Source organism: Pseudozyma flocculosa (genome assembly GCF_000417875.1).
Source record: "Pseudozyma flocculosa PF-1 unplaced genomic scaffold scaffold00005, whole genome shotgun sequence".
Classification (NCBI taxonomy): domain Eukaryota; kingdom Fungi; phylum Basidiomycota; class Ustilaginomycetes; order Ustilaginales; family Ustilaginaceae; genus Pseudozyma; species Pseudozyma flocculosa.
In genome coordinates, this window is record NW_006920873.1 from 837,328 (window position 1) to 851,645 (window position 14,318).

The 14,318-nt window shown below is 68.1% G+C and overlaps 6 protein-coding genes across 6 annotated transcripts in view; 4 read left to right on the plus strand and 2 right to left on the minus strand.

Moving 5' to 3' along the window:
* Positions 1-1,762, minus strand: part of PFL1_02092 (uncharacterized protein) — a gene marked incomplete at both ends in the record, with an annotated part of 3,712 nt that extends 1,950 nt beyond the window's left edge. The window contains one exon of the mRNA XM_007879603.1: positions 20-1,762. Coding sequence (XP_007877794.1) covers positions 20-1,762 — 1,743 coding nt within the window. The remainder of the gene's footprint in view (positions 1-19) is intronic.
* Positions 1,763-2,578: 816 nt separating this feature from the next.
* On the plus strand, positions 2,579-3,637 carry PFL1_02093 (uncharacterized protein; the record flags this gene model as incomplete). The annotated part of the gene is made up of 1 exon (XM_007879604.1): positions 2,579-3,637. One exon carries the CDS (start codon positions 2,579-2,581, stop codon positions 3,635-3,637), a length of 1,059 nt encoding a protein of 352 aa, XP_007877795.1.
* Positions 3,638-4,202: 565 nt separating this feature from the next.
* On the plus strand, positions 4,203-5,965 carry PFL1_02094 (uncharacterized protein; the record flags this gene model as incomplete). The annotated part of the gene is made up of 2 exons (XM_007879605.1): positions 4,203-4,554; positions 4,716-5,965. 2 exons carry the CDS (start codon positions 4,203-4,205, stop codon positions 5,963-5,965), a joined length of 1,602 nt encoding a protein of 533 aa, XP_007877796.1.
* A 69-nt stretch (positions 5,966-6,034) lies between these two features.
* On the minus strand, positions 6,035-8,935 carry PFL1_02095 (uncharacterized protein; the record flags this gene model as incomplete). Its single annotated transcript, XM_007879606.1, has 5 exons — positions 6,035-6,400; positions 6,549-6,641; positions 6,770-7,229; positions 7,357-7,493; positions 7,631-8,935. 5 exons carry the CDS (start codon positions 8,933-8,935, stop codon positions 6,035-6,037), a joined length of 2,361 nt encoding a protein of 786 aa, XP_007877797.1.
* A 982-nt stretch (positions 8,936-9,917) lies between these two features.
* On the plus strand, positions 9,918-11,160 carry PFL1_02096 (uncharacterized protein; the record flags this gene model as incomplete). The annotated part of the gene is made up of 5 exons (XM_007879607.1): positions 9,918-9,977; positions 10,133-10,376; positions 10,554-10,665; positions 10,816-10,994; positions 11,096-11,160. The coding sequence occupies 5 exons, from the start codon at positions 9,918-9,920 to the stop codon at positions 11,158-11,160; spliced, it is 660 nt and encodes a 219-aa protein (XP_007877798.1).
* Positions 11,161-12,055: 895 nt separating this feature from the next.
* Positions 12,056-14,318, plus strand: part of PFL1_02097 (uncharacterized protein) — a gene marked incomplete at both ends in the record, with an annotated part of 6,858 nt that continues 4,595 nt past the window's right edge. The window contains one exon of the mRNA XM_007879608.1: positions 12,056-14,318. This exon is cut by the window's right edge and continues 2,315 nt beyond it. Coding sequence (XP_007877799.1) covers positions 12,056-14,318 — 2,263 coding nt within the window.

The following is a 14,318-nucleotide window of genomic DNA, read 5'->3' on the forward strand; positions in this document are numbered from 1 at the left end:
CGTCCTCGTCCCGGGCCACCTGGTCGCGCCACTGGTGGAGGCGGCGGACGAGGCGCTCCTCCTTGTGCATGTCCTCGGGGCGGCGCCGGTTCTCGCTGCCCTCGGCGGCCTCGCGGCCCCACTTGCGCCACAGGGCGCGCCAGCCGTCGCGGCCCTCGCCCTCCTCGTCCCAGTCCTCCTTTGCGTAGACGGCGGTGGCGACGGCCTTGCTCAGCTCAAACACCTCGCGGATGGCGGCGGGCCCGCCGCTGGTGCCGGCGCCGCCTCCCGGGGGCGACTCGAGCATCTCGACGCGCAGCGAGTCGTAGATGTAGAGGAGCGAGTGGGTGTCGGAGCGGGCGTAGTAGAGCATCTCGCGGGGCAGCGGGCGGATGCGCCAGTCGGCGAGCTGGTAGCGCTTGTCGGCGTCAAAGTTGCAGTAGCGCTGCATGAGGTAGGCGAGGCCGTGGCCGGCAAAGTTGAGGATGTTGGTGGCGTGGTAGGTGTCAAAGAGGTTGACGAGGTAGAGGCCGAGGTCGCGCTGCAGCCAGAGGACGTCGTGGTTGGCGCCGTGGAGCACCTTGACCTTGCGCGGGTCGGCAAAGGCGCGGTTGAGGGTCTCGGAGTGCTCGCGGATCTCGTTGGAGAGGGTGTCGACGATCCAGTCGCCCCAGCGGGTGCTGAGCTGCATCAGGCAGACGATGCCCTGGTAGGTGCGGTAGTTGTGGTGCTCGAGGTCGATGGCAATCTCGCGCACGCGGTCCTCGACGAGGTGGTCGAGGAGCGCCTGCAGCTTGTCGGCCGTGTCGACCCAGACGTAGGGGCTCTCGGGCGTCGACTGGGCCGGGTCGTCTGGGTTGAGGGGCGGCGGCGGCGTGACCGACTCGGGCTTGTGGTAGACAAAGTCCGGGGGCGAGGCGCGCATGATCTCGTAGTGGTAGGGGTTGTCGAGCGGGTCGCCCTCGGCGCAGTACATGCCGCGGCGGATGCCGCCGCGGACGCGCTGCTCGCCGCCGTCTTCGGCGGGCGGCGTCCATCCGAGGGGCACCTGGGCGTGGGGCTTGCCCAGCTTGAGCGGTCGGCTCCAGGGCACGCCGGCGCGGTTGTCGGGGCGGGTGGAAAAGGAGCGCTGGGGCGGCACGATGGGGGCGTTTAGGATCTTGGAGGGGAGGGGCCCGGACTTTGGCAGGGCGCCGATGGTGAAGCGAGAGGCGGCTGCCGACGACGAGGCGATGTTGCTGTGCTTGGAGGTGCGCGGTGCCACCTTGCCCGTGTACTCGTCGAGGCAGGTGTCTGCGTTTTCGAGGAGGTGGTCGACGAGGTCGCCAATGGCGCGCGGGAAGCCCTCTGCGGCGAGCTGGTCGGGCTGGAAGCGGAAGGCGGCCTTGGACCGGAAAGCAGCCGACGAAGACGACGACGACGAAGACGACGACGAGGAGGAGGATGCAGATGGTCTGTTGTCGAGGAAGCGAGGGGGCTTTGGAGCCTGCGGGTGGCTTGCGATCCAGGACGAGATGGCCGAGATGGAGTCGAGGATGCGGTCGGCCTCTTGATCGAGCCTGGGGGCGAGCTTGCGGTCGATGGACTTGTGGAAGGCGATGTCTGCGTGGTTTGGCAGGAGGGCTGCGCTCTGGGTCAGAGGCTGTAGGGCCGACTGGAGCGAGAGGAGGAAGCCCGAGACGTCCGACTGCGGGTCTGGGACGGTGGTCGAGGGTTGTCGGTCGCCTGTGCTGTCGTCGTTTGCCTGGCCAGTGGCGGCCGCGGCGGGAGATGCGGGCGCCATGTTCCGGGTATCGACGACGAGGTGAGGGTGGTGTTTGGCGGTGGCGGTGGCGGTGACGGTGGCGTTGGTGGACACTGCCTCCGGTGTGGTCAAGGCGATCCGGTGGAGCAGCTGTCGGCGGCTCGAGGGTGGTGTTGGTGGTGGTGGTGGGCGTGGCACAGGCGACCCGACCGACCGGGCGGCGGCGGCGGCGCAAAGAGAATTTCCTCGGCCTGAGCCGCTGCGCCTGGTCAGGAAAAAAAGAGCCCGAAGTACCGGCTTCCGAGGAAAAGGTCGCCAGGTCGAGGCGTGTCACCCTCACCTGCCACCTGCCCTGCCCGCCCGTGTTCCGCATTTGCAAGCAGGCCCACGCCCGCGCTGCCTGCGGCCCGTGGACCGGCAACCGGAGCGCCCGAAGGTGGACCGACGGGCCGCCCGACCAGCAGGTGGAGGTAGAAGAGAGGCAGGCGCCTTTGGCCATGCATATCGCGACTCAAGCCTTGTCTAAACCCCGGCGGGCCAGCATAGAAGTCAAGGAGGAGGCAGGCCAGGCCCATGCCTGAAGCGGGCGTCGTGCGCGGGCCTGTGGGAATCACCAGCCCGCCCGCCAGACTACTACTGGAAAGCTTCCGGAGGCTTCTCTTGGGCCCGGCCCCGCCTGCAACGACGGCTGCCCTCGTCCTCGAGCTCGACCGACCTACTTAACCAAGGCCGGACTGCCCGTCTCGGTGCCCATCCACTCAACCACCTCCCGACCCGAATCCATCCCTATCCCCATCCGTACTGCCCACTGCCAACTCCCTTGTCCTTTTCCCCCCACGCCACCGCCCGCACACCATGCCCGCCCCCACGTCGTTCAAGGCCGCCGTCGTCCCCGAGCCCGGCGCCCAGCACAAGGTCGTCGACCGCTCCCCGCCCCAGCTCAAGGACGACGAGGTCCTCATCCGGAACACGGCCACCGCCATCAACCCCGTCGACTGGAAGGCCCGCGACTACAAGCTCTTCATCTCCGACTACCCCGCCGTCCTGGGCTCCGACGCCGCCGGTGAGATTGCCGCCGTCGGCAGCGCCGTCAACAATGTAAAGGAGGGCGACCGCGTCTTCTACCAGGGCATCCTCGGCAACAACGCCTCGTCGACCTTCCAGCAGTACACCGTCCTCCCCGCCGCCCTCGTCGGCCTCACCCCGAACAACGTCACCGACGACGAGGCCGCCGGCATCTCGCTCGCCACCGTCGCCGCCCTCGTCGGCCTCTACGACAAGTCCGGACACGCTCTCCCAAAGGCGCCCTGGGACCAGGGCGGCGACCAGGTCGGCAAGGGCAAGGCCATCGTCGTCCTCGGCGGCTCCTCGTCGGTGGGCCAGTACGCCATCCAGCTCGCCCGCCTCTCGGGCTTCGAGCGCATCATCACCAACTCGAGCGCCTCCCACTTTGACCACCTCAAGCAGCTCGGCGCCACCGACGTCCTCGACCGCTCCACGGCCACCGCAGACGACTTTGTCAAGGCCGCCGGCTCGGCCAAGCTCGACGTCGTCTACGACGGCATCTCGGCAAAGGAGACCCAGGCGCTCGCCATCGACATCCTCGCCCCCGTCGGCGGCGGCAACGTCGTCCTCGTCCTCCAGCCCGACCAGGACAACGTCAAGGCCGGCAAGGAAAAGAAGGTCGAGTTCCGCCCCATCATGGGCCTCGGCTCCAGCCCTGCGCTCCGCTACCTCTCGGAGCCGCTGATGAAGAACCTCGGCGGCGAGCAGGGCTACCTGGCCACGGGCAAGTTCCGCGCCAACCGCGCCACCGTCGTCCCCGGCGGCCTCGAGCACATCGAAGACGCCCTCGCAAAGAACAAGCAGGGCGTCAGCGGCGTCAAGGTCGTCATCCGCCCCTTTGACTCGTAGAGCCGGCCCTCTCGCCCCCTTTGCCCTTTTTCTCGCGCGCCGTGTAGCCAGCAGGGTGGCACATGCGTCGCCCCACGCCCGCCTCTTTTGTCGTCTGCTGTCGTGAGCTGCCCCTTTCCCCGGACTGTTAATTTATTCGTTGCTTCCAGCCAGCATGTGCTTGCCTGGCCGCCTGCTCCCTTGGCGTCGCGAGAGGATCTTGCCCCCTGCCAGCAACACGCGACACTGTGGTACATCTGGCGCATGGTCCGCGCAAGCTGTGATGAAGGAGCCAGACTCGGAGGAGTTGACGACGGTCGCAGCCTGCGCCGCCATATGGCGGGGAACGCCAGGCAGAGTGACGCCTGGCAAGGAGAAGGCCAGCTGCAGGCAGGCCTGGCATAGGCCGAGCCGGCCACGCGACGCGAAAAAAGGGCCGGAAGCCGACGCGCATCGCTGCACCTGCCAGACTGCCGGCCTGCCAGGGCCAGACCAACACTTCATTCTCGCCCTGCCGCTGGCCCCTCACCTGTCCCTTCACCCGACCCTCACTCCCGACGATTCCACCCGCACTTCGACAGCCACCATGCCCCGCATCAAGCGCACCCGATCTTCTCGTTCCCAGACCGAGTCGCAGTCGCAGCAGGATCCAGCCCTGGACCGCGACGATGGAACCAACAACGGCGACGACGACGGCCTGCCCTCGCCACCCCCGCCCATCCCCTCGGACCCCAAGGAACCCATCGTCGCTTCCTACACGTATGCATCCCCGATCCCCTCCGAGTGCTCCCGCACCGTGGCCACCGGCAGCACCAAAGTGCCCTGCGTGCTCGGCGTAGACGAGGCGGGCAGAGGACCCGTCCTGGGTCCCCTCGTCTACGGCATTGCATACTGTCCCCTCGAATACCAGGACGAGCTCAAGCAGATTGGCTTCGCAGGTGGGTGGCGACGGGGCTGCCCTGTTCGGCCCCTTCTTGATGCCTCGGTCGCTTCTGGCTGACGTGGAGAACTCCTTGCCAATCCGGCACTCTAACTGCCTCCCGTCCCGTCCCGTTTCGCCCTCGACGCCGACGCCGACACCGACGCCGACGCTCGACAGACTCCAAGGCTTTGACCGCCGAAAAGCGCTCGACGCTCCTCTCTGCGCTCATCGACACAAACACCCATCTCGGGTGGGCGGTGCGGGTCATGTCGCCGCAGGACATCTCGTCGGGCATGCTGCGGCGGCGGCCCGTCAACCTCAACGCCCAGTCGTCGCAGGCCACCGTCGCCCTCATCGCCGGCGTCCTCGAGAGCGGCGTCGACGTGACCGAGATCTACGTCGACACCGTCGGCGACCCCACGTCCTACTCGCGCCTCCTCTCGTCCAACTTCCCACGCCACCCGCACATCAAGTGGACCGTCACCAGCAAGGCCGACGCCATCTACCCCATCGTCGGTGCCGCGTCGATTGCGGCCAAGGTCACGCGCGATCGGTGCATCGACGAGTGGAGGTACGCAGAGGCCGTGCCGGGCGGCGGGCACGCTGGAGCATCGCAGTGGCAGGGGCAGGGTCAGGGGCAGGGGCGCAAGGGCGACGACACGGTGCTCGCCGACAGGACCAACGGCGAGGAGCGGCAAGAGGACGGCAGCGCGACGGCTTCCTCTGCGGCGGCGACGGCAGCGCCTCCGTTCCCGCCTCCCGGATCGGGCTACCCCTCGGACCCCAACACCGTCTCCTACCTCAAGGCCGCCCTGGATCCAGTGTTTGGCTGGCCGGGCATCGTGCGCTTCAGCTGGGCGACGGCCAAGACGATGCTCGACGAAAAGGTACGGCTCCCCTCGGCCTCGGCGTCGTCGGCGTCGTCGGCGGGCGCGAGCCGGGGGACGAAGCGCAAGGCCATGACGAGATCCTCGTCGCGCTCCAAGGGCATCGACCTGTCCGCCGGCGGAGACGCAGACGGCGACGCCGGGCAGACGCCGCCCGACGACAAGCCGGCCGCGCTGTCGTCGGCGACGCCGCTGCCTTCCTTTTCGCGCTGGGGCACCCGGATACCGGCGACGGGGACGCGCGGCTACAAGGTCAAGTGGACCCACGAGCCCGTCGCCATCTCGAGCTTCTTTTCCGCCGCCTCGACCAAGTCGGCAAAGACGGCAGCGACACCGCAATCGCCGTCGTCGACATCCTCGTCGCTCCGGTCGATGCTTGGCGGTCGGGCGACCGAGGTAGAGGCCATGGCATTGCACGCCATGCTGCGCGACGAGGCTGCACCGGTGGGCGCGCCCAAGTCGAGCGACGCCAACGTCGGCAAGGTATCGCGCGATCTCGGCATTACATCCACGTCATTCCCGCTGCTCCTCCTCTCCTGACCCTGATCCCGATCCTGATCGGAGCGCCCTACAAGGCGGCTCCCCACTCGAAAGGAGGGCAAGGGCAAATTACGACGACTGGAGACCGAGCAAGAGGGCCACGTCGTCCTTGGATCGACGGACGAGGGTCTCCTTCCACTCGAAGCGGTTACGCGGGTCCTTGAGCGCATCGACCACCTCTCCGTACTCGTCCGTCAGCCGCGACAGCACCGCCGTGTGCACGTGCGCGCGCGTCGTGGGCGCGTCGAGGCGCGCCAGGTGCGACGAGGGCGAAATGACCTCGGGCGACGCGAGGAACTCGTTAAACGTACCCAGGTACGCGGATACCCTCGTCGGCGTCGTCTCTGGGTGGTGCGAGAGCGGTGGCGAGATGGTCGGATCGTGTAGTGTAGAGAGGAGCGGGGCTAGTCCGCTTCGTTGCAATAGCATCGCGTGCTGTTGTATCCCGGCCCCACCGGGGCAGGAGGGAGAGAGGTAGAAGGAGAGGGAGGGGGTGGGGGGGGGGGGGTGGTAAGGTGAGTCTACCGTCCTCGCATCCCTCTTGTGGGTCTCAGCAGCGCGAGCGGTGATGGTGGCGACGTACGTGTAGATCGACGAGGACCTCTCTCCTGCCCCTCATTTCGTCTTGGATCTCTTCGACCTTGGCCTTTGTGAAGCCGTACGGTCTCAGCAGATCCTACCGGGGCGGCCGCACACACACGCAGAGGGCAGATAGAGGCGAGCACGCGTATCAGCGATCCCTCCCTCCAACGTATGCACCCACGCAGGATCAAGACGACGAGGTCACCGGCGGACGGAACTCACGAGGATGAAGGCGTAGCAGTTTTCGAGAAACACGGCCGATTCCCACGTCTCGCTCCCCGTTTCTCCTCGTCGTTCTGCAGCGACAGGAGCAGCAGCATCCGCCTTCGCCGCCGCCGCCGTCGCCGTCGCCGGGGTTGGCCTGGAGAGGTGTCTGGCCATGCGCCTGCACAGGTCGAGCATGGGATCGACGAGTTTCTCGAGGATCGTATCAAACTCGTCCAGCCCGCGCTCGGCCCCCTGCCCTCCATGCGAGGTCGTCGTCGTCGTCGTGGCAAGCGAAACGTCGACGTCGGCAAGGGAACGCTGGTACTCTGCCAGCAGCTCCTTGAGCGTCGCCGATACGCCCACCAGCGGCGGCGGCGCCGACAGCGCGGCGTCGGGCGCCTCGTCGAACCGGGATAGACCGGCGGCTTGGCGATCCAGCGTCACGTAAAAGGCCGAGAGCGACGTCGTCGAGATCCTGAGTTGGCGCGGCGGGCGCATCAATCGGCAGAGGTGGACAGGTGAGTTTGAGCGTCGATGGATCCCTCTCGAAGCGACACCCTGGCAGGACACACGCCACGCCCACTGCACGGCACGGCACTCACTCGGCGAGCGTCTGGCTCAGCACCGCCTTTGTGCCGATCGTCTTTTCCATCGTCTGCCGGTAAAAGTGCACCAGGTGGGCCAGGCGGTAGGTCGTCACGCTGCCCTCTTGCGACCGCACCGTCTGCTGCACTCGGATCTGAAGAGGCGGGGGGCGAACGCGGGACGCGACAGACAGGAAAGGTAGAGTCAACTTGGGTCAGTGCGCGGGTGGCGTCCTCTCCTCTCTCCTCCTCTCCTCTCCTCTCCGACTGCCGCCGCGGCCCGACTACGCACCTTGAGCGGCCGACAGCACCCCTCGAGGTTGCGGTTGAGCACCTCGCGCACCAGCGCCTCGCCCGGTCCCATGGCGGCCGCATCACCCGCACCGCCGCTCAGCGACGCCGAGAGGTCGACGCTGCCCTCGAGGCCGCGCCGCCGCTGACCGATGCGCCTGCCGCCCTCTCCCTCCTTTTCGCCAAAGAGGGCCGTGAGGAACTCGCGCTCGCTGGCCAGCGTCTGGTGGATCCAGGCGAGCATGTCGCCGACGTAGCGGAGCGGGTCGTGGGCGTGGAGCTCAATGGGCCGCGGCAGGTAGGTGGGCGCGGACCCGCCGACGGTGAGGGCGGCGACAAAGGCGTTTGTCAGGATCGAGGAGCGCGTGGCGACGAGCGTCGAGAGGGCCTGGCGGAGGAGGTCGGGGCGGGCGCGCATCAGGCGCTGGACGGCCTCGCGGAGGTGGCGCGACACCTCGAGGCCCTCCTTGACGGGCTGGCGGAACTCGAACGAGCACCACTTGAAGATCTTCTGGTAGGCCAGCTCGAGGTCCTGAGCGGTGGCGGCCATGATGTCGGTGGCGGCGCGGGTGCCGCCGCCGACGCCGTTGGGGTCGGAGCCCTCGAGGAGGATGCGGCAGTCTGCGCGGATGCGGTCGAGGTGGTCGATGGCGGCAAAGAGGCGCGAGCCGACGCGGACCTGGCGCGAGTGGATGGCGTCGCGCTCCTCGGAGGACAAGGTGAAGCGGTCGAGGAAGCGCGACGAGAGGTGGCGGTGGAGCTGGGTGGCTTGGCGCTGTCGCTCGAGGCCCTCTGCGTGCTCGACGAGGTAGCGGCTGGAGATGGCGGCGGAACGGAGGCGGGACTCGACGTCGTCGCAGCTGGCGTGCATGCGGTCGACGTCGTGGCCGAGGTGGGTGAGGGCGTCGTCGACGGTGCCGAGGAGGGCGATGAGGTCGTCGGTGGCGCCGAGGATGCGTTTGCGGGCATCGCGCTCGACGTTGCGCCGCGCGCGAGCGGTGTCGACGGGGGCGGGACGCGGGTGCTTTGAAGGACCAGCGACGGCGGCATCGATGTCGGCCGGGGACGCAGCAGAGGGGCGGGCCGGGTAGAGGTGCGCCAGGGTATCGAGGGCGTGTCGCAGGTTGGCCTCGTTCTGGGTGGGCTGGACGAGGATGGACCTGATGCGGCGGCTGATGGGGTGGGTCGAGGGGAGCGCCGTCGACGACGACGAAGACGACGACGAGGAAGGGTCGCTGGGCATGGACGCCATTGTCGCCGCCGTCGCTTTCGCCGCTGGTGGTGTTGCTGTTGCTGCCGACGACATGCTTCGACTGGCTGCCCAAGGGCGAGGAGGACGAGGACGAGGACGAGAACGAGGACGAGGACGAGGACGGGGTCGGGGTCGAGGCCGGAAGAAAGCCGGGGGCCAAACAGGGATGGCCTGTGCTGCTCGGTGCCTTGGGCTTGGCCAGCAGGCTGCCGGAACTCGGCCTGGCGCCCACCGCCGCCAGCGCAAATTCAGGGGGGGCCGGGGCCAGGCCAGGCCAGCTGAGGCCAGGCCCGCGCAGCTGCTTCTGCGCTCGACCCTCGTCCCTGCTGCTGCTGCTGCTGCTGCTGCTGCTGCTGCTGGCTGCCACGCGCCCCGCTCGCCCCGCCTAGAGGCCAGCCCAGCCTAGCTCGACCAGGGCAAGAGTAGAGCGTCAGGCCCAGGCCAGACGGAGCCAGGCGACCTGGGCCCGGCCCGAGGCTGCTCCCTCGCTCCCTCACCACTCCCAACCAGAAGATCGTCGACGGCCTCAAACTCAACTCGCGACCACCACCGCCGCCAGCGCCATCACCATCGTCACCTCCAAGCACCACGCAGCTGCCTTCCTCGTCTTTCTCTGACAATTCATCCGACCGCTTGCCCTCACCGCCGCCGACCTGCCCCACCTTCTTCTGCCGCCCGGACCTCGGCGACACCCTTCGAGCTAGCCTGGACCTAGCTTGCTCGCCTGCCTTTGCATACAGCTGCAACCCAAGCACAGACCCTGCCGTGCCTTACGAGCAGTTTTCAGTAGCTGCCAGCTCCGACCCCGACAACCGTCTTCCAGTCACTGCCCTCGCTCGACCGCCGCCCCGCGCGCTTTCCGCAGCCTCGCCGTGCCTTTTCCTTTCTTTCGCGCCGGCCAAGACGACTTCGCTGGCCACCTGCCCTTTACCTCGTCTGCGCACCAAACACCGACACCCTCACTCCTCCCGATACCCTGCGGTCAGCGATCTCTCCGTCCCGACCAGTCCACACACACCCCTCTATCGCCATCGCCATGTCGAACCCAGCAGGCGCCACCACAGCCGAATTCGGCCAGCCCCTTCGCAAGTTCAAGGTGTGCATCCGCGGGTCCCCTGCCGGTCTGACCGAAGCAGCATGGCGCGCGCGCTCTACTGGCGACTCTCCGGTCGCCGTTCAAAGCGAAGCCGAACTGACGTCTCTCCCACTCTCCCGCCTGACGTTCCGGCCATCGACCAACCGACCGCGCAGCTCGTCTTCCTCGGCGAGCAGAGCGTCGGCAAGACTTCGCTCATCACGCGGTTCATGTACGATACCTTTGACAACACCTACCAGGCCACCATCGGCATCGACTTCCTTTCAAAGACCATGTACCTCGAGGACAGGACGGTGCGGTTGCAGCTCTGGGACACGGCGGGCCAGGAGCGCTTCCGCTCCCTTATCCCCTCGTACATCCGCGACTCGTCGGTCGCCGTCGTCGTCTACGACATTACCAGTGAGTGTCGCTGCTGCCGCCGTCTCGAGCGCGCAGGGACACTGACGCATCGAACCTCTTCGCCTGGATCTGTTCCTCCCCTTCCTTGCTCCCCCCGTCCGTCGCCCTCGACCTTGCTGCTTGTCCCGTCCCCAATACCCTGCTCGCCCCGCTCTTTCTCTCGCCTGCGCCTGCCAGACCGCGCATCGTTTCAGAACACGTCAAAGTGGGTCGACGACGTGCGGGCCGAGCGCGGCAACGACGTCATCATCGTCCTCGTCGGCAACAAGACTGACCTGAGCGACAAGAGGTGGGTTCGAGAGCGGCCCACGTAGCTGGCAGACGGGGTTCCAGCTTGGCCCCCTTTGACGCGGTCTGACCGTCCTTGTCCTTGCCTTCGCATCTTTCCCTTCCATCTTCTGTGTCCTGCTCGCACCTTGGCCTCCCCACCCCCACGCAGACAAGTGACGACCGAGGAGGCGGAGAAGAAGGCGCAAGAGTTCAACGTCATGTTTATCGAGACGTCGGCCAAGGCGGGCCACAATGTCAAGGTGCTGTTCAAGAAGATTGCCCAGGCGCTGCCGGGCATGGACAAGGACGCCGACGCGGCCAATGGCGGTGCCGCCAACCCGAACAAGAGTGAGTGGGCCGAAGCAGCTACCAGATGCGATGATCGCGCGCTGACGCCTCAACCCTACTCTGCCTGCTCTGCCCTTGTCTGGCGCTGTGCCCTCGTTCAGACATCGACGTGACCGCGCCTCCAACCCAGACGACTATGGAGGACGGCTCGTCGTGCAAGTGCTGAGCTGAGCTCGGCGACGTCTCCCTCGCCTGCGACATCGCTGCGATTCCCCTCGCCCCTCCCGCTCGCTCCGCCTCGGGCCCTGCTTGACCGTGCGGAGACAGCGGCCCGGGGCCGGCATGGCTCCACCCCCACTGTAGATAGAGCCCGCCCACGATACAACGACGGCACGCCCAAGCCCTGAACCGCACCGGTCGCGCACGCTGCACCTCGCCGCCGCCGCCGACCGATTGCGAGGCTGTGATTTGTGAAGGCGTCCGTGGCCGCGCATCGCTGGCGTCGCTCAGACGTGCCAGCTTTCGCCTGCCCGGTCTGGCCGAGTGAAGGATTCTGGCTGCACCGAGCGGCGAGAAGGCGCGGCGAGTGGACAGGCGGCCGGCGGGGCAGGGCAGGGCAGGGCAGGGCAGGGCAGGGCAGGGCGGGGCAGGGCAGGCAGGCCAGCGCTGCGTCGAGGACCGAAGCGCGGCTCCTCGACCTCGGGCCCGCGCCGCTGCTTGGCCCGCCTCGCCTGCTCCTGCCTTGCCTGCCTGCGTTTGGGCCACCGAGGGCCGCGCCTTTTTCACGAGGCGGTGGCTCCCCACAGCCAGGAGGCCAGCAGCACGGCGGCGGATTGAGGGCAGGTGAAGTGACCTCACCCGCCATGCCAGCCAGCCGGCGGCCAGTCGCCTTCCCCGCATCCAGGCCCAGCGCGCTGCCCCACGATCTTCTCGGGACCAACCAACGGTCTCCATCCTCGTCATCCCTCCCCTCACCACCACCACCACCACCACCACCACCAAATCTACCACCACCACCACCATCACTGCCAACCCCTTCCCATTGCTGAAACACCTTCGCTCCTCGCTGCTAGCACCTCGCCTCTCCACGACGAGCGACCGCCGGCCGGCCTATCTCCAGGATGGACAGCCTCGATCTGCCCACCCACCAGCTCATCCTCGATGACCTCGCCGTCAACCTCGCCTCGGACATCGACCGCATCCCTGCAGGCAGCGCCCATGTCCGCAGCCTCTTTGGACTAGGCGCCGGCGCCGCAGCCACCTCGTCCAGGGTCAAGACGTCGTCGCTCCGCCACCTCTCGACGGCCGCGGCCCGCACCCAGATCAGCCTGGCTCTCTTTGCCTCGTCGATCTCGACCGCCCAGCCGGCGCACGCAAACGACGAGCATCTCGTCCCCGTCCTCGACCAGCTCGAGTCGCTGCTGCGCGACCTCACCCTCACCGACTTTGACCAGGACATGGCATGGTCCGAGTGGCCCCTCGCCGACCAGCTCGCCCATGCCCTCGTCGCCAGCTTCCTCCGCGTCGCCCAGAACGCCCAGCACCACCGCCGCCGCTGTTTCGATGCCGTCCTGGTCTTTGCAGACCGGCTCACTGCCGGCCTCACCGCCACCTCGGGCGACGCCCACACCGCTGCGTGCAGGCTGGTGCCGCTCTTCAACGGCCTCTACCGCGCTCTCGCCAACGTCCGCTTTCCCTGGAGCCGCAGCGAGTTCGCCCGCCTCGCCACCACCCTGGCTCCGCTCATCCGCTCCGTCCAGGCCGCTCGCCGCCTCGACGAGATCCTCCTGGTGCTGCCCGAGCAGCAGCTTGCCCGCGCCCACGCCATCCGCTCCACCCGCCGCGTGCCCAAGCAGCCCACCGTGCGGCCCAAGGACGCCCTCGGCGACGACCGTTCCGAGGGCAGCGTCGACACCTTCTTCTCCGGCAACGAGGACGACGTCGATGGCGATGACGTTCCCGGCCTCGTCGAGCAGGACGGGGGCTTCACCTATGCCGACGGCGACAGTGACGAGGACCAGCGTGCCTACCGCCTCTCGATGCTCGCCCACTACCGACGCATCGGCAGCCCCGTTTCGGGCCACTACGCCGTCCACGCGGCGCTCGAGATCCTCACTTCGGTCCTCGCCCAGGCGCTGGCCGTCGATGCCCGCCCTCGCGCCAACGAGCCGCACGCCGCACGCGGCGCCCAGGCCGACCGCTTCGACCTCGACCCCGCCCTGCTCAAGCACCAGCGTCACCACGGCCACCTCGGCGGCGACAAGGCTGCGGCCGAGGCGTGGAAGTCGCTTCTGCGCTACGCCGTGGTCAGTCCGGCGTCGTCGTCAGAGGCCGACGGCAAGGACGCCACGCCTGCCATCGCCCCGGCGGCCTCGTCCGTCCCTGCCTCTGCTCCGCCGACCAGCGCTCAGCCGGGCGAGCAGGGCGGGCTGGCGTCGGCCGTCCTCTCGGCCATCCCGCTGCTCGGAAGCAGCAGCACCAACGGCTCTGCCGCGTTTGGCCACGACCAGAGCACCGCTCCGTCGGCCGCCTCGAACGGGGCACCGGCGATCTCGTCGCTGCTCCCGACGGCGCTCGACGTCGACGCTGCGGTCCACTCGACGATCCAGGCCAGCAACCGCACGTTTCACAGCACGCAGCGCTTCGTCGAGAGCGCCGGCTACGAGCTCGACGGCACGCTGGCCGACCTGTACACGGCCGACATCCTGGGCGAGGCGCTCAAGCTGTCGACGCTCTGCTCGGTCTGCCTGCACCTCGACTCTGGCACCGCCGTCGATGCGTCGACGTTTGTTCGCATCCGCAACCTGCTGAGCGAGTCGACGCCGATCATCGACCCCACGGTCCAGACGGCGGCGCTGCAGAGCGTCGGCCTGCTGGTCCGCAACCAGCCGGCCGTCGCCATGCCCATGACGCGCGTGCTGCGCCACTTTGTCACGTCGCCCCTCGCCGTCTTCGAGTCCGGCCCCAACGGCACGCTGTCGCCCGTGCTGCTCTCGGCCGCGCGCTGCCTCGCCAGCTGCGTCACCATCGCGCCGGGCGACGACCTGGTCGTCTCGACGATGTACAACCTGCTCAACTACATCAGCAAGGACTCTGCGGGAGGCGGTGCCGGCGGCCACCTCGGCCTCGGCGGCCTCGCCAGCAGCGGCATGTCGGTACGCAGTGGCGCGTCGCGCGCCATCACCACGCGCGACCACATCCCCGGCATGCAGCACTCGGGCTCGCAGACGATCATGAACGTGCGCACCGAGGATCAGAAGCGGCTGATCAACCTCAGCACCATCACCGTGCTGGCCCGGCTGGCGCTCGAGGTGGGCAAGCCGGACATCACGGCGCTGACCGTGTCGATGCTGCTCCAGCGCCTCCGCACCGCCGACCCCGTCG